The 23,478-nt window shown below is 44.3% G+C and overlaps 1 protein-coding gene across 3 annotated transcripts in view; it reads right to left on the minus strand.

The window, feature by feature from the left end:
* BCAR3 (BCAR3 adaptor protein, NSP family member) overlaps positions 1 to 18,429 on the minus strand; it is a 136,266-nt gene extending 117,837 nt beyond the window's left edge. The window contains exons 1-2 of one of the 3 annotated variants that reach the window (XM_017544193.1): positions 18,214 to 18,429; positions 10,474 to 10,801 (exon numbers count right to left, since the gene is read on the minus strand). In XM_017544193.1, coding sequence (XP_017399682.1) covers positions 10,474 to 10,790 — 317 coding nt within the window. In that variant the 5' untranslated portion in view covers positions 10,791 to 10,801; positions 18,214 to 18,429. Of the gene's footprint in view, positions 1 to 10,473; positions 10,803 to 13,839; positions 13,860 to 18,213 lie in introns of those variants that run through there. The other 2 variants (XM_017544194.2, XM_037744165.1) reach the window with 2 other exon arrangements.
* Between the last annotated feature and the right edge of the window lie 5,049 nt (positions 18,430 to 23,478).

Consider the following 23,478-nt stretch of genomic DNA (forward strand, 5'->3'; position numbering starts at 1 on the left):
TTTTTGAGATGGAGTTTCTCTCTTGTTGCCTAGGCTGGAGTGCAATGGCATGATCTAGGCTCACAGCAGCCTGCACATCCTGGGTTCAAAAGATTCTCCTGCCTCAGCCTCCTGAGTAGCTGGGATTACAGGCATGTGCCACCACACCCAGCACAACCCTCCCTGTTGCTACTAAAAGTTTTGTATTTTTAGTAGAGACAGGGTTTCTCCATGTTGGTCAGGCTGGTCTCGAACTCCCATCCTCAGGTGATCCACCCACCTCGGCCTCCCAAAGTGCTGGAATTACAGGCATGAGCCACCGCGCCCAGCTCACAGCGTTGTTTTTAATTGTCCTGAACCGTGTTTCTCTTTTGGAACTTGAGGACATGGGACCATGTTTATCATGTCCCTCGACTTTGGGAATCCTTTTTCATATAGTCCAGGGTAGACTGCAGATGAGAACACATTTCCCTCCCTGGCTGTCAGAGATTCTAAGGCCCGATTACTTCTAAAATGCCTGCTTCTTTCATTTCAACAGCCAGTTCCTACTTTTCTATGAGTCAGTGTCTATCTTATCTGAAAACATAGCAATGCCTGGTGAATGTGTTCATGAACTATATTAAAAGAATGGCAACTAAACTCCTTTTTCAGGCAGTTTCCCTTCTGTTAAAACAGCATCATTTAAATATCCCACGTTACACTATTGTGAGTCTATATAGGAATCCAAGACTAATACAAAGTTGTATTAGTTGATAAAAATTTGACCCAGTCATGGGTTAATCTGGGCTCAGCAGAATTCTAGTGACAGCATGAAGCTAAAAGCCACTGTTGAAATTTTAACTTGGCAGCAGTCAGTCAAATTGAATAGGGTAAGAACAAGAAAAACCGTATCAAGGCCAGTATGTCTCTTGGCAGGCAGAGAGGATCTGAATCATCAGGCTTCAGGCTGTCTAAGCCCAAACACAGCACTTTTGATAAAAGCAGATGCTTTGTTTGGCTGCTATCTATCTGCCCTTCCTCCAAACCCACCAGTCCCATCTACCCACCCCCCACCCATTCCCTACCGGCTTCTGAAAGAGTGTGTTTGTAAAGGCTTTTTCTAACTAATCCAGAGGCAGAATAAAAATGCTATGGTTTTGAGATACTGTCCTCAAGCCTCTAAGAGGAAGGACTTCTGCCTACCAGATAAAGGAACATACCCCCTTGACCTGTCTTCCAGGGCAGACATTCATCCTCTCAATGTGGCCACCCACCTAAACCTTGAAAAAGCAGCCATCACCTCAGGCAAAAGCAGACACTACAGTGCCCATGTACCTCTTCTGTCTACAGGGTCCTTTGGAAATGTCCAGGCCCACTAGGAAGGAACCACAGGAGTACAAACACCATGCTGCTGACACAGACCCCAGGGAGGGTGGCCCTGAAAACAGGTCTGTTTTAACCAAATAAAACATATTGATTAAAAAAATCAAGTAATGGATAAAATGTACTTTTAGTTTAAATGGTAAGATATTGTATTGAATTTTGTCTATTATCTTAAAAAAAAATCTTCCTTTGAACACCAACCCTATCCAGATCCTATCTATCAATAGCCTATCCCATTTCTCTGCACTTAGCCCCCTCTGCTGAATTCCCTGGAATGAACTGTGCTGAGGTTCCTCTGGGGTCGTCCTTAGGGTTCTTTTCCTTTACTCTTTACACAGAGCTCTAGATCTCTCCTTAGATGATGGTATCCATTTCCACGGCTCTAATTTTATTTCTGTGCAGATTCCTAACTTTATACCTTTTAGGCCAGACCTTTTTGCAGAGTTCCAGGCTTGTAATTCCAAAACCGCCTGACTGGTTAACACCTCCACTCAGACATGTATGCATCTCAAACTTAGCCTACCCCAAACAGAAGTCCTGATTCTCAGCAATCAACTATAACCCCCTTCCCTAAGAAAATACAATCAACCAAATAAATAAAGACTTGGTCCTCTCCCAAGCTTCCCTGTCTCAGCAAATGCCTGAGCCATGCTTGACTATACCTCTCCCTCACCCCACCACATTCAACCCTCAGCAGATATGGCAGACTGTACCTGCAAACAGTGTATCGAATCCACCGACTTCTCTCCTCTACTACCACCCTGGTGCAGACCCCCACCTGCTCCCTGTACTTTTACAACCACCTCCTGCCTTCCCCCCCAACCTCTTCTCCATCAATCATTCTCCACACAGAGGCAAAGCAATCTTCTAAAAACTGATCGTGCCATTCCCTTGTTTAAAATCCTTTAAGGGTAGATTTCCTTTTACCCTACAGAGAAAATCTGAATTCCTTACCCAAATCTAGACCAGTGCTATCCAATAAAAACACAATGCGAGCCACATAGGTAATTTTAAATTTTCTAGTAGTCAACTTAAAAAAAATTGGTGAACATGCCAGTAATCCCAGCACTCTGGGCAGCCAAGGCAGGCCAATCATCTGAGGTTGGAAGTTCAAGACCAGCCTGACCAACATGCAGAAACCCCATCTCTGCTAAAAATGCAAAATTAGTTGGATGTGGTGGTGCATGCCTGTAATCCCACCTACTTTAGAGACTGAGGCAGGAGAATCACTTGAACCCGGGAGGCAGAGGTTGCGATGAGCCAAGATGGTGCCATTGCACTCCAGCCTGGGCAATAAGAGCTTGAACCTGGGAGGCGGAGGTTGCGATGAGCCAAGATGGTGCCATTGCACTCCAGCCTGGGCAATAAGAGTGAAACATCATCTCAAAAAAAAAAAAAAAAAAGATGAAGTTAATTCTAACCTTTTATTTAATCTACTACTTCGAAGATATTATAATTTCAACATGATTACATAAAAATTATTAATGAAATATATTCCCTTTTTATATTAAATCTTCAAATTCCTATGCCAGAGAGGCCTTCTCTCCACCCATCTAAGTAATTTGGGGTCCTCTGACGTTGTATCTTCCTTGTACCTCATTTTGTATTTATGTACTTAATGATGCCTTTGCCTGAATGCCCCTAAACTGAGAACTCCCTAAGGACAGGGGCTACATCTATTTTGTGTTTCACTAGTACCATGCCTGGCATAAGACAAGCTAATAAATATGCATTTAAGAATAAACAGCAGACACTGACATTAAGTACCAGAACAATCAGGCAAGGGCTGGGGCCTGTTCCCTGAAGACAGGCTCTGTTTTGTGTATTAGTACAATGGTATGCTGATATTTTAGTGCACTGTGTGGTTGTTATACCTGTAAACTGTGAGTGTTGGCCACGACTCATTGCTGTAGGGCAGACTCTGATACAGGGATTCCAGCCAGACTCCATCAACAAGTGAGAAACTTTCTCCCACAGAAGCTGCCATCACTGAGCGTGATCTCAGGTTACACCAGAGGATTAGGCACCACCCAGCTCTAGCCTTCCAGGAGGAAGGAAGGAAGGAAACCAGTCTGTCTGAGCCTCCTCCATGCCAGGTTCTGTGTTAGGCACCCTCACATGAGATTGTATCTGATCCTTAGAGTCACCCTTTGAAGACATGGAGACTCAGAAAGGTAAAATAACTTAACCAAGATCACAAAGCTACCAGGTCAGGCTGCTAGAGTCAGCATCAAGGTCACTAATGGTTTTCTTTGATAGCCATGGCTACATCGACATCCCAGCAAAGGCCTCAGTGGCTTTGAGCCAGGCATCCCAGCAGAGTTGAGCAGGAAAAGAAGAAACTGCTGGTGACCAGGTGGGAGCTAGGTCAGGCATGGGACCTGCTCAACACAGACTCCCAGTAGGTGTACCAGGCCCAAGTGTGAATGTCAGAGCACTGACATTCTGTGGAACCTTTATATTTAGTCAGCAGTTAACCTTCATAGCACTCCTTGGGTAGGTTATTTTCACTCCCATGTTACAGTTTAGAACTTGCTGTAGAGTTCACGTACCTAATAAGTGGCAAAAACAAGGATCCGAACTGAAACCTCTGGATTATCTGTCTTGTGCTTTTTCTCCTCTTCACAAAAGGGGTTCTTTTATCTTTAGTGATTACATTCACAGGCCAACTGGAACTACAGACAGGCCACACTGCACAAAAGCTGGGCACCTAGGGAAGGTTTCCCAGACCTCTATAACCTGTAAATAACAGCACAACCCTCCAAACAAGGCCCTATATGCTTGTCTTTGGAGCCTCTGAGAAGAGAGCTTGAAATTCTACATCCAATCTAACCGATAGCCTCTTGGGAAAAGACTGGACAGTGACACCATTACGAAGCATGACCTGAGGGCATATCAGCCATGTGGCTCAGGCCGGTCTGGCCACCCAGTCCAGTCCCCCTGAGGACAGTCTCCTTCCAATCAACTGCAGCAACTACTCCTTCAGGTTACAACTAAGACTTCTCCAGCTTGCATATTCTAGCCAGGCTCAGCTGGCTCACAAATCCACACGTGACAAGAATATGAGGAATAATTTGTAACTGCATAGCACCTTCTATTTACAAGGTGCTTTAACATATATTGAGGGGCATGAAAAACCCAGAAGACTAAAATACCTGACCTTTCCCAAATAGCAGGCGGGTGGCCTGAAAAAACATGATTTAAAACAGGTCTCTCCTGGGGCAGGAGGGAGGAGGGTACAGTCCAGAGGCGATGTTAAACAGCTCCACTCAACAAGGACTGCATTGTGTAATTCTCTGATCATTTTCTTGGTTGTGGTTTGCAATCAGTTAAAATTTTTTTTTTGCCCCAGAACAGCTGAGAATGCACAGATCTTGGCATTGAGGTTCAAATCATCCTTGTCAGTATAGGATTTAGACAACTATCAGACAGCTGGCTGGTAGATCTGCAGGCACTCCCCACAGTCTGCGCTTCTTTAACCCAGGAGCGACACAAGATGCAGGGGCTGAGCTCACCTCTAACCCAGTTGCTCCTGTCCTCAGCACGCCAGGAGCCACCAGGGGCCAGGACATTCACCATTCCTCGGAACTGACTAAACCATTCACAACAGCTGCATTCAAACACCAAGGGGTATTCAAAATGTTAGTAAAACTCAGCTTTAAGTTTATAAAAACATATATTCAACCCATGGACTATTATTTTCCAGAAACATTCTTGAACTTGTGCTGTTAAAAAGCCATTCTCACGATGCTCACTCAGTTTAAGTATACCTTCTATTAAATAGAATCTATTAATGTAGAAAAAAAAATTTTTTTTTTTTGAGATGGAGTTTCACTCTTGTCACCCAGGCTGGAGTGCAGTGGCGTGATCTCAGCTCACTGCAACCTCTGCCTCCTGGGTTCACATGATTCTTCTGCCTCAGCCTCCTAAGTAGCTGGAATTACAGGCATGTGCCACCACGTCTGGCTAATTTTTGTAGTATTAGTAGAGACGGGGCTTCACCATGTTGGCCAGGCTGGCCTCAAACTCCTAACCTCAGGTGATCTACCTGCCTCAGCCTCCCAAAGTGCTGGGATTCAGGTGTGAGCCACTGTGCCGGGCTCAAGATTTAAAAAAAAAAAAACTCAAAGTCCAATTTTCTTCTCCAAAAAGTACACAAAAAGCTTCCAATTTGCAGACAGCAGACACGCTTGGGTATAAATAAACTGCAGATGTTTGCGCGTGGACCTTCATATCATACATCCTTCTGATTAACTCTGAGCTAAAGGCTGGTGTATTTAGATGTCTGAGGGAACATCTTGCTTTGTTAAGGAGAAGGCAATAGTCATAGAAATCAGTGGTTCTGAAGAGGAACAACTAATACCATTTTCAGATGACGGCACTGACACAGTCCAGAGTTAGGTCTTTAAATCAGTGTTTTAGAGGAAAAATCTGCATGGATCCTCGACCTTACATCTTTGCTACAACATTGAAGATCTGACATTGTGACAGGGTAGGTTACTGCCTGGGAAAGCATGCCAGATTTTAACTAGGGATAATTCTGCAGACTTTCTGGCCACTGTTAGTTAAAACACTTGTGATGAGTCAGTCAGCTCCACTCATGCAAACTAATGAAACACTACATTGTCCAACCACATGCTCCCACAGCACAAAAGGCAGAAGGAATTAGGCACTCGCAGCTGTTCCCAAGAATGTGTGCCTCCACGTACCCACAGGCAGGAAAAGACCTGAATGGTCTCCAAGCCCTGATCCCTCAGCTATTCTAGCAACACGGACATCCCAACAACAGGAACCAGTCCTCTCTCAGCCCAAGGAAGGTTCCAGACTCGAATACAAATTCATCCTTGAGAATAAATTAACAGCATTTACAGTGACCTGGATGAGATTGGAGACTATTATTCTAAATGAAGTGACTCGGGAATGGAAAACCAAATATTGTATGTTCTCACTGATGCAGGAGCTGAGCTATGAGGAGGCAAAGGCATAAAAATGATACAATGGACTTTGGGGACTTGTGGGGAAGAGTGGGAGGGGAGTGAGGGATAAAAGACTACGAATATGATGTAGTGTATACTGCTCGGGTGATGGGTGCACCAAAATCTCACAAGTCACTGTTAAAGAACTTACTCATGTAACCAAATACCACCTGTACTTCAATAACTTATAGAAAAATAAGAATAAATTTAAAAAATCATCCTTGAATATAAATGAATCAACGGGATATCAGCTGAATGATGTGAATATCAAGAGAAAATCCTGTCTGCAGACCTCTCAGAGAAACCTGGGTCCACTTTCAGAACAAAGGCTCCTTCTGTGACATCAAGCAGCAGGTTTAAGAGCTCCCTGGCTTCTGGCTTTGGCCACCTTTCAAAACCACAAGGACATCCGAGGGTAGCCAAGACAACAACAAAGACAAGAGAAACAGTCTCCAAAAGAGAAGACCAACTCCCCCTTCCAGGCGTGCCTTCTGCCTGGCTCTTGACAGGTAAGGCTCCATTCTCCCCAAAGCAGGTATCCAAGGCACTGAATACAGGCAGGGGACTGACCCCTGTGCAAGAAGATAGCTCAGACGATGGCCACAGCTGGTGCCAGCATTCCTGGGAGACTATGGAACACACTGTCCGGGGAAGGCCTTAGAATACTTTCTAAGTTCTAATCCTACCTCAGTCATCCATTAGGGTATGATCTTAGGTGCCTCAACATCCCTGAATCCATTTCCTCAACTCTAAATGATGATACTAATGATGGCGATAACAGTGTTCATAACGAAATCTGCTAAATCTCTCACACAGGGTTGCAACGTTCAAACCAGATAGTTTATGCACATATCTTGTAAGCTCTCTGAAAACTACAAAATGTAGGAGATAGACAACAATTAATAATTATTAGGATAATTAAGAATGTATAAATGATAATCATTAGGATAATGATTAATAATGTAGGAATTAATAATTCAGGAGGAAATGACACACATAGATATGACAACTTAATCATGCAAGTTTTAAGATCAAAGAGGAGACTTCCTCTGCTTTGTCTTGGGCCTCCCACAGGATGGATGTTCAATGAATATTCAATTATAATAAAGGTGACTTTTTAATGACTAATAAGCCAATCTTATTTTTTTTGGAAAAGCACAAACTTGCAACAGAGTAGTTCACAGGACAAGGAGGTGCTTATCTGGAGTGCCTCCCTCTGAGCGACTGTCAGTTAAACTGGCCACAGAGCTAGACAGCGGTTGCAGGAGATATCCAAGGCGGCCCACTATCTTCATGCCAACATTTGTCAGGCCAATACCAACACGATGAGATGCAGTGTTTTCAGAGCTGACACCCAGGCAAGTCACTGTCAACTGAAATTAACCCCTGAATTCACTATGAAAAGAAAAAAAGAGGTGACTGAGCTGCTGTGAATGGCTGATGTTCCACAGCTCCTTTCAACTGAAATTGCTGAATGAGAAGTTCTATTTCTCTCACTGTATTTCTGCTGCGGCACCTTTGGCAAAACCTCCCTCTCTAGAGCCTTGGGTTCTCATTCAGGCTGCTTGGTCCTAGCTTTTCATGTGTAAAAACTCTGTTTACATCATGGCTGATTTCAAAAAGGAAATTAGGCAGTTTATAATCTTATTAGAAATACTCAACAAAAAAAATTTGTAAGGTATTTTGAACTCCTCAAAATTGGGAACACCTCAGGAGTTTTAAAAAAATGTGTTAGAAAAATAAATATATTAATAATAGAACAGAGCGCGGTAGGACTTTATGACCCTTTGACAGAGAACCATGCATCTTCCCACTCAGCATAGTTTTTGAGGGATACACATTTGTTACTTCCTGTATTCATCTTTAACAGTAAGATGTTTTCAGTTAAGAAAAAAATATGTGAATTTGGATTAATATAGCTCTCAATCATAAACAAACCTTAAACCAGCAGTGCTTAAGTCTTCCACAGCCTGGACTTCAAATTCAGGACCTGCACCCACCCTCTGGTAACATCTTTTACAGAAATATGACTTCTGTCCAAGTCAGTTTTCAAATCAAAAAGCTTTAAGCTCTTGGCAGCTTGACAGCTTGGACCTTGGGTGTTTACCGAGAACTTCCCCAAGATAAGAAGAGTGACTCCATTACTACCACCTCCCCACCCACCCCCCTAGTGTGTGGAGTTTCCCTTTGTAAGAGTTGGCACCTAGCCAGGGCCTCAGAACATCAAGGAGTAAGTCTATAAACTGTCTGTGTCTAGTATATGGTAGACACCTCACTCAGTGCACTTCAAGTTAATAAATGAAACGCAGTCCACTATAAGCCAGCTAGTTGGTTCTGACTCCACATCATGCAGCCTGGCATCTGTGCTCATCTTTAGCAGGCCAGGAGTTACCTGTCTTTGCTGCTCCCTCCTGCATTCTTGCCCCTTAAGTGCCAATGATGCGATATTAACAATCCTGTGCACAGATATGCATCTCCATGTTCACCCATTCCAGCACTGGCTGACTGCTAGCTCTCTGAGCTGGGAGCTCACCCACCTAGATTTTGTGGAGTGGGTCCAGGACCTTCTAGCCCCCAGGATGCCCCAAGGAATGTTCTAATCTGGTGTCAGAAGCAGTTCAGGGCTCTCTAATGGTTTCTATGGAGATTATCTGGGCCTCCACTTATTTTTTGTACTATTACAATTATGGAACTGGAACTGAAAATAATTCTGAACTCTTGTTCACCTTAGCTTTGTACCAACACTGACACTGTTCTCCTCTCAATGTGCTACACTCCAGCCACAGGCCATTCTAGTTCATTTTGGGGTTTTCAAACGTGCCACACTTGCTCTCACCTCCAGTTCTCTGCACTTGCCTTCCCTATGCCTGCAACAGCCTGGGAGGCCCACGGTTGCCTTCCCTCCTTATGCAAGTCTTAGCTTAAATACCATCTCAGAAACCTGTTCATCCTACCAAAAACGTATTACCTCCAATAAATCTCCAGCATGTCACTCCATTTCCTCTATAGCATTTGGTATAATCTGCAATTGTCCTATTTATTCGTATGTATTACCTAAGTTGCTCACTAGAAAGTAAGCTCTGGGAAGACATTGCTTCAGATGTTCCACTGCTAGCCTGTTAGTTCACATATTTCCACCACCCCTATAAACGGGCAAGCACAGATTGCTGCAATAATTTGGCCACTAGAATGTCTTCAATGCTGGACCAGCCCTTCAGTTAAGATAATCAGAAGGACTGAGCAGAATTTTCCTGGTAAGCCCTGGGGCTTATAAAATCAACATACTCTAATATAAGTGCTCCATATATAGATATTGAACAAATAAATGAGCTAAGATCAAAGAACAACGTTGGACAAAAAGAGAGATAACAAAAGAAACCGTCCCACTCTTTACCAGATAGCATCACAGGCTGCTGATCTTCCCCAACAGGAAAAGGAGTGCAGTTTCCAAACTAGCTCTCACAGGCAGAAACCAATCACAGCCAAGCCCATTACAAACCCAGAGAAAAAGCATTTATAATCATTAAGCTCATTTACTCAGATGTCTGTCACAGAGAGGGAAAAATCAATTCTTGTCCAAGTGTTCTGAAGCTGAACTAACGGTACATCCATATAAAATTTTATTTCAGCATGCTGACAACTAAATATAAGGAGATATGGGGTCAATTTGTAGACATCATGGCATCTCTATAGAAGTGGATGGACATAGTTCCCAATCTGTTAAAAAAAAAAATACTTGGGCTTTCTTTTAAGGGACTTGACAGAGGAAGGTGGATTTTAAAATACCCTCAAATGTTATATAATGTTAAGAAGTGGTTAATTTTTATTTAGGTGTTACAGTTTTTTATATTGTGGTTATATAGTTTTCAAAATAAAAGTCCGTATCTTTGAAAGGAACAGGCCAAAATATTTACAGATCAAATAACATGAAATCTGAGATTTGCTTCAAAATAATACCAGAGGAGGGAAGTAGGTGGGAGTACAGACAAAACAGAACTGGCCCTGGGCTGGGAACTATTGGAGCCAGGTGACCGGCTCAAGGGAGTAATTAAATTATTCATTCAACTTTGTGTATGTTTGACGTTTTTCCTAACACAAACTTTTTAAAAATCCCTTTAAGACAAATCATCTTCACTTGTGAAATTACAGAAGTTACCTGAAGGTGAAGGTTTCGCCTTGCCGGTCCTGCCGTGGGCTCTCCTGGGCGCCGTCACGCGTCAGAGGCGAGTTCTGCCGTGGGGATTTGGAATGGGGGAGGGTGCCCATGTGACTGAAGTCATCACAGGACCTTATGGGAGGAGGACCTTTCTTCTTCCGTGGAAGGGTGCTGTGTATAGACACGTCTTGATAGGCATCTGTGCGATGCTCAGTGAGAGAGGACTTGCTGCTCAGAAGGTCCATGGACGAGGCCAGGGGGAACTGGTGATTCACTGGCATGTTTCTGGGAAGGCTTGCAAATTTTCCTGCGGCCATAATTCTCAACTCTAAGGGGGAAAGAAAATAGTGAAGGTATAAATCTAAGAGAGTCACAAGAACTGACTTCCTTCTTACAAAAGGAAATGGAAATATGCCACATAAAATGAAATATTCACAGACCATTAACAGATCACCATTTAATGGTATCACTAGTGGAGTCTAATAAGAACGGGAAGTTTACTTATCTTCCTCCTGAAATGATCCTACATAGGAATTCTCCTGGGTTGGCAGCAAAACCAAGAGGGTGAATACTATCAGAGTTGTTAGTGGCATATAAGCCATTTTATTATTTCAGATTACTGATGGAAAAAACACAACTAGCAAAAAAAAAGATAATTAAGGGAGGACTCACAGTTGCAGTAATAAGTACATGAAAGAAAATATTATAAACTGTTAGATAATTAGCTCACATATTTCCACCACCCTGTAAATGATAAGAATGGGTGGAAATTATTGGAATTCTTGAGCTGCTAGAATTGCCTTCGGTGCCAGACCAGCCCTCAGTTGTGCTACCCAGGACAATGGGACAGAATTTTTCTGGCCAAGACCCAGTGTTTATAAATAAATCAACGTACTCTAATTAGTGAACATGGGCTAGGGTCAGGGGTCAGGAGGTGGGCCATTCTGCCATATACCAGTGGGCTCAGCTGCAGAGGAACGCCACTAGGGAGGGGGCTGCATGTACACAGCTCCCAGAGGGGTCAGGATCTGCCTGCCACCAGCAGGGTTAGGCAATGCCCATGGGTGCCTGTACAGTCAGGGAAGAATAGACAGGAAAAGGGAAGAGGAAAAAAAAAGTGGTGAGGGTGGGGGGCAAAGGGAGCATGGAAAGGGAAAAGAGACTGGCACATGAGGCTGTGTACAGAAGTGGACCTGATACTTGCTCCTAGCTAGGACCACGAGGTGAAATGTTTACCTTGAGCAGAGTCAGTGCCTCCAGCTCCAAAGCAAACTATAGTTTTGGCCTAAGACAAATTATATAAGACATTTTTAAGGCCAATGTACAGAGGAAAAAAAATAGGAGGCAAAACAAAAGAGGGCTGGCCCCTGGAGACACAGGCTCCAGAATCTGTCCTACACTAGTCATGATACCAGACTCTGGCTGCTTTGGACAGCACTGCAGGGCGGCCAAGCCCAACACACAGCCCTTCCCCTAGACTGGTGAGGACAGCTGCCTCTTAGTGTGTTCTCCAGTCCTGCAGCCCTCTTTCATCACAGACCACCTTTCCGCTGCATTATTTGGGGAAGAGCTTTGAGTGAAAATTATCACTTAATAGCACTACTGCAAAGTCGGTTCTACAAAGGAACTGCGGACTTGGGACACGGCTTGAGGACAACCAAGAATGCAGCCCTCCACAAGCTGTTATTAGTGGAACCGAGACAATGATGTTGGAGTGTATAAAGAAAACACACGTTTGTATGTGTGTATGCAACAAAACACACATGTTCCATTGCTTCCACACAAGACAGGGAGAAGCACAGAGGTGGGGGCGTCAGGTGGAAGAAGCATCTTTGCTGAAGGTACAGAATCCTAACCTTGTCCTCAGTTCTTTGTCAAATCCAGTAATTCTGGAGCTTGCCTGCTCCATGTCTAACTGGGACCACACAGAAGGCCTGCTCACAGTGGGTGCAGAACAATGGGACAGAGTCCCGTGCAGCCCCTCCCAGCTCTGGCCAGTACCTGGCACACTGTCAGCACTTGCTCAATGCCAACCATCCGTATTAGAAAGGAAACCAAACTGCCTAGGCCCCCTGCCTGAACACAAGTGACGTAAACCAAATAGGATTCTTCCACCACACACACATACACACCCCTTGTGAATTCTCGCCTGTTCAGCTATCAGCACCTTCCTTCTTCATAGACAGGCCTGGATCATTTTAAAGAACCTCATGGGGAGGCCTGCAGCACCCTGCAGAACTTCTTCATGCGCATAGGGCCACATTGTTGATCAAATCTATTTCCAAGATAGCATGATGGGCAAAAGTCGCCCTAACACCAGTGCCTTTGGCAGCCTGTTTCCTCTCTGCTTCTCCAAAATCTATCTGGACTTCAAGACTGCCCTAAAGTGTTCTAAAATGCCCTTCAGGTTACCAACACCTCAATTTGTTCTCCAATAACAAGGGATGTTAATACTTCCCCTTCCTACCTTCAGTTCAACATTTAAGGGCCTACTTCATAGAATATGCCTGGAGAAACAAAATGCTTAAGCCCCAGTACCTGACCATGAACTTAAGAGAGAATAATTCATAAACAGAAACTCTTATGCTGGAAGGAACAATTCTGACAAAACACTTGAGGAGTCTCAGAGAGGGCAACAATAGAGACAAGGCATTTTGAAATTAACATGTGGGGAAAAGCCTCCCGAGAGGATGCTACAACGGCAGATGCATAAAGGCATGGAAGGTCCCCACAGGCTCAGGGCACTCCAAGTTGTGTGCTGTGGCTCCAGTGAGGCCCAGAAGCATTTCCCAGAAGCAGGTCAGGTTAGGACCAGACCATAGAGTCCTGAAAGCCCTGCTGAGGTGTCTGGACTTGATTGTAAGTGCTAGGGAAGATCTGGAAGGGAAGGACATGACCCAGTCTGTACCCAGGTAAGTGACTCTGGTTGTTCTGGACGGGAGAGAAAAAGGAGGCAGGGAGGTCACTGAGGCTGATGGTGACAACCCATGGAGGAACAATGAGGGAGTCTGACCTGGGGCAGCAGCTGGGTGAAGGGAGAGGAAGGAGAGAGTGAAGAGACATCAGAGCTCGAGGCATCTGGCTGGAACGAAGGAGCCTCCAGCCACGGGAGGTGGTGTGATGCTGTAACACGCCGAGTAGTTTGAGAAGGAGACCCCTGCAGGAACCACGCACACCATTGGAGCTGCTGCAGGTGAGGTACCAGCAAATAGTTTGATCTAGGAGGAGGTTAAATACTGGTATGCACAATTAGGTGTGAAGGCAGATGGAGATTTTTAGGAGTCATCAACATAAAGGGAATATTTAAACCAGAGAGTAAATTCCTTAGCTTGTTATTATCAGATATGATAACAGCTGTGAAAGTACCTCTTAAACTGTCAGGAATCATACAATATCTGTGAATTATATCCCTGCCCTCTCTCACCACGGCTTCTTCAAGCCTAAAAGGACCAAAGCAAGGAATGAGTTCTAGCATAACAACATAAGTCATTGGTTCTCAACCTGGCTGCACATAAGAATCCTCTGGGAAGCTCTTAAAATCCTGATGCCCAAGCCTCAGCCCAGAACAATGAAATGAGAATCTCTGTGGGTGGGACACTGGCATCCGTCTTCAGTATTGTCCAATGGGAAGCCAGGACTGAGAACCTCTGGATTTGTGAGTCTCTTTGGTACACAGCAATTCAGTCAGAATTGTTTACCTGAGAAACAGAATTCAATGATGATGAAGAGGTATCATTCAATCAGTAGAAACATTCATTCTTCAACACAAACACTCATGGAGGGCCTCTTTTATGGCTGGTACGGTGTTAGGTGTTGGGGCCAGCATTACGCAAGACAGAAGTTGTCTGTCCTTATGAAGTTAATAATACTCTGAAGGAAGCAGACAATAAGTAATGACCATAGGTCCTGGTAATTTCCAGTTCATTTTTCTAGATAAGGGAAATAAATGTCTATTCATTCAATTTATATTCTGAGGGCTCATGGTGTACCTAGGCTATTATAAATTAGACAAGGTCCTGCTCTTATGGAGGAATCCAACCTATACAAACAAGAAAATAAATGAGGTAACAACCAAGTTGTAAGCAGGCTAAAGAATATAAAACAGGATGAACTAATGAAAGATGATATGGGCTACGTTACATTAGGGTGGACTGGGAAGGCCTCTCTGAAGAGGTAACAACAACATAAGACCTGAAAAAAGGGAAGAGAAGGAACCAGTCAAGAAAAGGTCTGAAGGGAGTTCCAGGCAGGGGATCCAGCAAATGCAAAGGTCTTGCTGTATGAACAAGTGCTTGGAACGACAGCACCATGGAGACTAAACCCAAGACTCCAGCCTCTGGCTCCCATGTTTTCTCCACTTGGAAACATTTCTGTCTCAAAGTCCCTAGTCATTATATACTTCCTATGTACCGCTTGTTTTTGTTTTTGTTTTTGAGATAGAGTCTCACTTTGTTGCCCAAGCTGGAGTGCAGTGGCACGATCTTGGCCCACCACAACCTCCACATCCCAGGTTCAAGTGATTCTCCTGCCTCAGCCTCCAGAGTAGCTGGGACTACAGGCGTGTGCCACCATGCCCAGCTTATTTTTAGTGAAGACAGAGTTTCACTATATGGCCAGGCTAGTCTTGAACTCCTGACCTCATGATCCACGCACCTCGGCCTCCCAAAGTGGTGGGATTATAGGCATGAGCCACTGCACCTGGCTGTACCACTTGATTTTTTTAGAAACTGCATTTGGCATTCTGAAGAATTGCAATGGAAGAACAGTAGAAAAGTTATCCCCACAATTGTATTCAGATATAATAACTGTGTAAATTAAAATACTCATACAACAACAACAAATAAAATAAAATAAATAAATAAATAAATAAATAAAATGGTATGACTTAGAACCTAGGCTTTGGAAGCAGATATTTACAGGTTCAAATCCCTACTCTGCCACTGACTTACTAGTTATATGGCTTGGGACTCGCTCTGTCGCCCAGGCTGGAGTGCAGTGGTGCCATCTTGGCTCACTGCAACCTCCGCCTCCTGGGTTCAAGCGATTTTCCTGCCTCAGCCTTTCAAGTAGCTGGGACTACAGGCGTGCACCACCTAGCTAATTTTTTGTATTTTTCAGTAGAGATGGGGTTTCACTATATTAGCCAGGCTGGTCTCCATCTTCTGACCTCGTGATATGCCCACCTGAGCATCCCAAAATGCTGGGATTACAGGCATAAGCCACCACACCTGGCCTCTCTCTGACAGTTTCTTACTTTAAAAATGACTTAACAGCTATTTCGTAAGATTGTTGTAAAAATTAAAAGTGACTGTGTATACAAGTTCTTGAAATACAGCAAGCACTTAGTAAACAGTAGGTCCCCTCTAAGCAGGGCAAGGGCCAGGTCTGTCTTGTCAGATAAGAGTCACTGTATCTCTGTCATAGTGAGACTTAGCAAAGGAAGTCACTGAGAGTTCACAAATGAAGACTGCAACTGGGAAGGATGGGGAGGGAAATGTTTTAACCTAGAATAATAGATGCAAAGACACCAAGTCAAGCAGGACATGGACACAGACACACACACAGGCATACCAAGTCTTTAGAAAAGTCTACATGAAGTCTTTAGAAAAAAGCCCAGGTGAGACTCTGAGCATCTGACCTCTCTCTACTGTGCAGGAAAACAGACACAACATCCTGGCTCAGTCTAATGCTGGATTTTGAAATATTATACAAAGGTCAAAGACTGCATCTTGGTATGACAGTCTGAGACCCATGTACACATCAAGAACAAGAGCAAGCCTGACAAACTCTACCATATGTGCTGGCTCCCTGGGCCTGGTCAGTCTTCGGGCTTTGAAATGCTTATGAACTGAGGCCCAACTCACTTGTTTTACAATGATGTCTCAAAGAAACTGATGATCTTGCAAGCTGAAGCAGAGATACGCAGCCCACTTGTTTGGATTTTACTCTTGTTTCTGAAATGGGATATTTTCAAGTTAAACTCATAATGGTTATCTGATGTGGGCTTGGCTTTAAAAACCTTTCATTATATTTCAAACTCTGGAAATGTAACCGTCTTGACTGCCCCATGAAGAGAATTTACAACTTGGATCTGTAGTTTTGTATCTTCTCTGGAGAGCCAGCCAGGGAGAGGATATGGAACAACCATATATATTCAATTGGCTTATTCACTTAAAATGAAGTTTTGCTTGGGTTTAGGAATTAAGAGTATCCCTTTATTTTTGAAGTAAACTTATGAAGTCTGGCCAATGATTCAAGTATGAATAATTCTTCCATGGATTGTAATTAGAGCAACACAGTTACAAGATTTACCCGATAAGGTTCTTAAGATTAGCATGCATTTGACAAGCAGTTCTTTCTATATGAACAGGAGACTGAGACCTTGGTTAGCCATCCTAGAAATGTCAGCCTTCACAGCAGCAGTTTAGAGAAAGCTGGAGCTGGGGCGGCGTGGGAGCCCCAGCTTGGCAAGGTCTTTACCCTCAATACCCCCTGGTGCATCTGCAGACAAGCGCTTTGCCTGCGGGCTTCCCCGTTGTTACCCGGGTAGCCCCTTCCCACTTGGACCTTTGTTCAGCTGGGACCCACCCCAGCAATAAGGTCTCCCCTACCCCCCAGGATCTCAACTCAGTCCCAGGCAACACAAGGGAGGCTATCAGCTCCCAAACTGACCTTCCCTCGGCCAATGTACTTTCCATGGGGAGGTCTGTGTAGCCTTGGGAGATAAAGTCAAGGTTTAAAAGAATCTGAACGCACGGCTCTATTTTTCCTCTCAGTCAACAGCTTTAAGCGAAAACAGACATGAGGTTAGGCGAATGGTTTTTCCTCCTTTGCACCTTGCTTCAAGCGACTTAACGCCAACACGAGTTCTTCACCCCCATAACTCCAACCATGACCCGACCCACCGCCCCAAGGAACATGCCGCCTTGCCAGATGTTTCGGAGTCCGCTCGACCTCCTCCCCGACGAGTGTCTACACCTGATCACACTGTTTTAAAGCGGTGGCGCCCTCAGCGGCCTAAGTGGGTAAGGAGGGATCGGCTGTGCGATATTTCCGAATCTCCTTCCCAAATCGCGCCCACCGTCCCTCCTTTCGCCTTCCCTCCCCTCTCCCCACCGCGACGCGGAGGGAGCTACACAACCGACTATTCATTCTTTCTCAACAAAGGGAGAGAGGGAGGGAGATGTTGTCAACAGTTACAGGGCAGGCTCCTTCGCTTTCTTTGCAAACTTCCCAAGGGATTAGCGGAGAAACTCCCCTCCCCCGAGCCTTGGGCTTCCTGCGGAGCGCTCTGAGCCCTGGCATCTCCCCGACTCCGGCCGCATTCCGCAGAGAGACGCTGGGCGGGAGTGGACTGGGCTGGGTGGCCGGCCGAGCAGCCCGGACGGGCAGGGGTCGGGCGAGGCCAGCGCCAGGGAAGATGCCGTTCGAGTGCCACCGAGCAGAGATGCCTGGCCGCCAGTCGCTGAGCGCTCCCCGCCGTGGGCCGCGTCCCCGGAGTCCCAGGGCGCTCGGAGGGCCGGGAGAGGGCAAGCCCCAGACCCCACTTCAGCCACCCCCGCCTCCAACGCCAGATCCGCTGAGGGGGAGGGAAGGGACCAACAACTGCCGGCTCTACTTTCCCCAGAGTCTAACTTTCTCCAACAAACTTCCCTGTGCGTCCTCACCGGTGTAGGGGAAGTTCAGACGCCCCGGGAGGAACAGCACCCCAAGGACGCTGGGCGCGCGGCGGAGACTCACCTCCGGGCTCGGCGCTGGACGCTTGGTCTCTCCGGATCTCCGGCGGGGGCTCAAAGGCGCCGCGCGGCCTGCCTCGCACTGCCGGCGCTGCGGCTGCTCCGGGAGCGGGGGCCGCTCATGGTTCGCGGGGCATACCCGCCGAGAAGCCCGCGCACTGCTAGCCCGTGCGCCTCGCAGCTTCGGCCCCGGCCCCGGCCCGGGCAGCAGCAGGCGCAACTCTGAGCCGGTGGCGGGCACTCCGGCCCTCAACTGGTGATTTGCGGTTCCGCGGCCACACCCCGGCGAGCCGATTCGTGCTGCCTAGCGGAACCCCCCGAGACATTTACATTCGGCGACCTCGCCTGGCCTCCTCTGCCCGGATTTTAGAGTTTAGCTCTCTTCGTATCTCTCCGAGGAGCCAGTCCTCAAGTATAGCTCGATCACTTCCTTTCTGAAGCTCTCTCCGGAGACAACCTCGTCTAATCCACTCCTCCCCCTTCCCCGCGTTATTTAATTACCCAGCAGGTCTGCTTTGCTCGTCTGCAGACACCTGGCTGGCTTTCGGTGTGAAGGGCTTTGACGGGACAAAGACCCAGGTAACTACAAACGAACCAGCCACGGGGAACCGGCAAATCAATCGCACTCGCACGGACGTATTGAAAGAAAAGCGCGAGGTGGAGGTGGCACTTCAGCACTAGGTGGTTTGATGGGGTGAAAAACTGGAGCCCACTAGAAAAGACTTACACTATCATATATCAAGACCCATTATAAAGCCATAGAAATAGTAGAAGGATAGACAAACTGACCAATGGAATAAAGTCCAAAAACAGATTTACAATATGTGGTCACTTGATTTATGGCAGGTGCTGTTGTGCTCTATTGGGAGTCAGATTGGTTCTGTTTTTCCAGTAAATGGTGCTGGATCAACTGACTCTCCCATCCCCAATCAATTCCAGATGGATTTTAAAGGTAAAAAGTAAAACAATAACACGATCCAAAGAAAATGTCCCAAAAATCTTCATTATCTTGGGGTAAACAATGTCTTAAACACATGTGGTACTAATACAAAGAAAAAACCGATCATTAGACAAGATTAAAATTAAGAGCTTCTGTTCGTGAAAAGACAACATTAGCAAAAAGGCAAACCACAGAGTAACATAATTGCAACACATATATCCAAAAAAAGGTTTGTTTACAGATATATAAAGAACACCTACGGATCAGCAAGAAGGAGAAAAATCCAATTAAAAACAGGCAGAATGTTTCCACTGGCATTTCTGAAGAGAGGACAAACAGTTATTTTTCAAAAAAGTCAATAAACATATGGACAAGTTCTCAATTTATTATACATACCAGAAATGCAAATTGAAATTTCAATGTAATCTAACTTCATACCATCCAGAATGACTACAATTAAAGGGCCTGACCATACTGCTAGTCAAAGTGAACTTTTTACAATCACTTTAAAAACCTGTTTGGCATTATCTAGAAAGCTGAATTAACATGTATCCTGCAACCCAGCGATTCCATCCCTAAGTATGCACCCAACAGAGATATATGCACATATTCACCAAAAGATGTTGAAAAATGTTTATAATGTATCCTTTTTTGTTGTTTTAGTTGTTGTTTGAGACGGAGTCTCACTCTGTTGCCAAGGCTGGAGTGCAGTGGCAACATTTCAGCTCACTGCAATCTCCACCTCTCAGATTCAAGCAATTCTGCCTCAGCCTCCTGAGTGGCTGGGATTACAGGCCTGCACCACCGCGCCCAGCTAATTTTTGTATGTTTAGTAGAGACGGGGTTTCACCATGTGGGTCAGGCTGGTCTTGAACTCCTGACCTCGTGATCAGCCTGTCTCAGCCTCCCAAAGTGCTGGGATTACAGGCGTGAGCCACTGCACCTGGCCTGTATCTCTTTATAACAGCCCAAAGGAAAACAACCCAAATGTCCATCAGCAGAAGAGAGATAAAAGGTGTAACATACAACATGGTAATAAGAATGAATGAACTACATTTACACTCAAAATGAGTGAATCTTACAAATACAATATTGAGTGAAAGGAGCTGGCCACAAATGGGTACATACTATATAATTCCATTTACATAAATTTCAAATATAGTCAAAGCATATCTATGATGTTAAAAGTGAAGACAGTGGTTATCTTGAGCTATGGATTGTGACAGAAAGGGATCCCAGAGGTGGCTTCCAGGTGCTGGTAATATTCTACTTCTTAATCCATGTCATTTAATAAAAATCACCTGTCCTTTAGTTTATAAAAATCAATTGATTTGTGCATGATCTGCTTGTATGTTTTACTCCAAGAAAAACATTTTAAAAATTGTACCATATCGGGTATATCATTTTACTCCCTGTGAGATACACTTGTTAGTAAGTATACAAGATTCCAAGTGCAGCATCCTTTAGACTGAGTTTCTACCTTCACCTTTCCCTTATGAGTATTTTTGTGGCTTAGTCTTTATCCTTCCTGCTTTCTTAGAAGCATGAATATTTCATTGTTGTATTTTCCCTAAGTGTTTAGTGCAGTGAATGTCAAACAGACCAGCTAGTATATTTCTAAATTGAATTTTCCAAAATTCATCTACTGATTTTCTGCTGCTCTGAGATGTCACTGAGAATAGTGGAAAAACATTAGTTTTTCTTGATTTTCAAAGTTCTCTGAGTACCTACTATATAGTACCTCCTGCGTAACCTACAAAGTTTCTAGTGCGGAGCATCACGGGGAAAGTAGCAATAAAGAAAGACCAGAAGGAAACCTTCGGCAAGCCATTCTTCCCCTCAGTCCCTCCATTTCCTCATGAGTAAGTGAATATATGCCCACATCACGGGTTCCCATGAGAAGTCCAGGAAATAATGGATGTGAAAGTGCCTAGCACATAACAGGTTTCATTAATTATCACTAGATGTGGTGACACAATCTATCATTGTCTTCACAATGTCACTGTGAGATAGGAGGCATCTCTATCCTCATCTTATGTGGGAGGAAACAGTCTCAGAAACGTTAAGTGACTTCAACCATAAATTCATTTGATAAATACTTGTTGCATGCCTGTGTGCCAAGATGCATAGCTAGTGAGAAGCAGAATCCGACTTTGAATCAAGTGGGTTTTTTTGGTTTTTGTTTTTGTTTTTGAGACAGAGTCTCGTTTCCTTGCCCAGGCTGGATTGCAATGGCGCAATCTCAGTTCACTGCAACCTCCACCTCCCAGGTTCAAGTGATTCTCCTGCCTTAGCCCCCCAAGTAGCTAGGATTACAGGCACGTGCCAGCACGCCCAGCTGATTTTTGTATTTTTAGTAGAGACAGGGTTTCATCATGTTTGCCAGGCTGGTCTCAAGCTCCTCACCTCAAGTGATCCACCTGCCTCGGCCTCCCAAAGTGCTGGGATTATAGCCATGGGTATTTTAAGTTCAGTGAATCTTTCCACGAAACCACAACCATATTCACATTTGTATCTCCTGGGTCTAGCACACAGTAGATGCTCAATATGTTAATGGTTTAATAGTGGGAATAAATATAATTTTTTGACTAGGTAGTATTCACAGAACATTGCAATATGGTTCACAAGTTAAACCTAGATAAGGTCTCCAGTGAAAAGTTCCCCTTTTACTTCTGTCTCCCATCTGCCCAGACCCCTCCCACTAGAGATGAGTACTGCTATCGTGTGTGCCAACCAGAGCTTCTGTATATGTCTGTGTGCATGCATGTGTTATTATCCCATCTCTACCCAAAAAGTAACATACTATACCCACTGTTCTACACTTTACTTTTTAAAAACCACTTAATATATCTTGGAGATTTTCCTATATTAGTACAGAGCAACTCTATTCTTTTTTACATAGCATTTCTTTGAAGAGAGGAACCATAATTTACTGGGCATTTAGCTTGTTTCCAATCCTTTCTTATTACAAATCATATTGCAATGAATAAAAAATGTGAGTATTCTGTAAAATCAATTTCCAGAGGTAAAATTGCTTAGTCAGAGGGTATATGCCTCTGTAATTTTGATAAATAATGCCAATTGCCTTCTGTAAGGATTGTACCAATTTCTGCTCCCCAGCAATGTAAAAAAATGCCTGTTTCCCCCACAGCTTGGCCAGAAGGTATTATTAGTAACACCTTTAATTTTTGTCAACTTGATAAGGAAACTATAAATTTTAGTGTAATTTTCATTTACATTTCTTTTATAATAAGTGAGGCTGCTTATCTTTTCATGTTTAGTAGCCATTTGTTTTTTTTCTTTTTTGGCATTTGTATTTCTGTTTTGCTACACATTTGTAGGTCTTTTTCATATCAATATTCTAGGGCCTCTTTCCATATTAAGAAGTTTAGCTCTTTGTGCTATGAGCTTCAAACACTTTTTCAATGATAATATTAAAAGAGGTGATATATGAAAAACACTGTTATTTTAGGACGCAAGCAGAATGAGTTAGAGAAGTGAGAGCCACAGTGGGGGCACTGATCAGAAGGCTTCTATGGAATAAATTCTTACCAAATGACAGGGGCTTTCTCTAGGCTGGTGGGAATAGAAGTAAAAAGCCAAAGTTATTACAAAGAAATAATTGGCAAGAGTTATTAATTAGCTCCAGGCACTGTGGCGCATGCCTGTAGTATCAGCTACTCGGGAGGCTGAGGCAGAGGATAACTTGAGCCAGGAACTTGAGGCTGTAGTGTGCTATGATCCTATGATTGTGGCTGTTCATAGCCACTGCACTCCAGCCTGGGCAATACACCGAGCCCCCATTACAAAAAAAAAAAAAAAAAGGCTGGGCGCAGTGGCTCATACCTGTAATCCCTGAACTTTGGGAGGCCAAGGTGGGTGCATCACTTGAGGTCAGGAGTTAGAGAACAGCTGGCCAACATGGTGAAACCCTGTTTCTACTAAAAATACAAAAAATTAGCTGGGCATGGTGGCAGGTGCCTGTAGTCCCCACTACTCAGGAGGCTGAGGCAGGAGAATCACCTGAACCCAGGAGGTGGAGGTTGTGGTAAGCCAAGGTCGCACCACTGCACTCCAGCCTGGGCAACAGAACGAGACTGCGTTTTCAAAAAAAAAAAAAAAGAAAAAAAAGGTAATAATTAGCAATAACAATTACGATAACATTAGCTATACTTGCTTTAGAAGTAACTACATGCCAACTACTATGCTAAGTGCTTTACAAGCTTTAAGTAATGAGCTGATACTATTGTTGCCCCCATTTCACAAATGAGATAAGTGGGTTTACCAATTAAGAAACTTACTCAAGTTCAAATGAGATTTAAGTGGCAG

This window comes from Cebus imitator, unplaced genomic scaffold (assembly GCF_001604975.1).
Source record: "Cebus imitator isolate Cc_AM_T3 unplaced genomic scaffold, Cebus_imitator-1.0 Scaffold166, whole genome shotgun sequence".
In the NCBI taxonomy this organism is placed as follows: Eukaryota; Metazoa; Chordata; class Mammalia; order Primates; family Cebidae; genus Cebus; species Cebus imitator.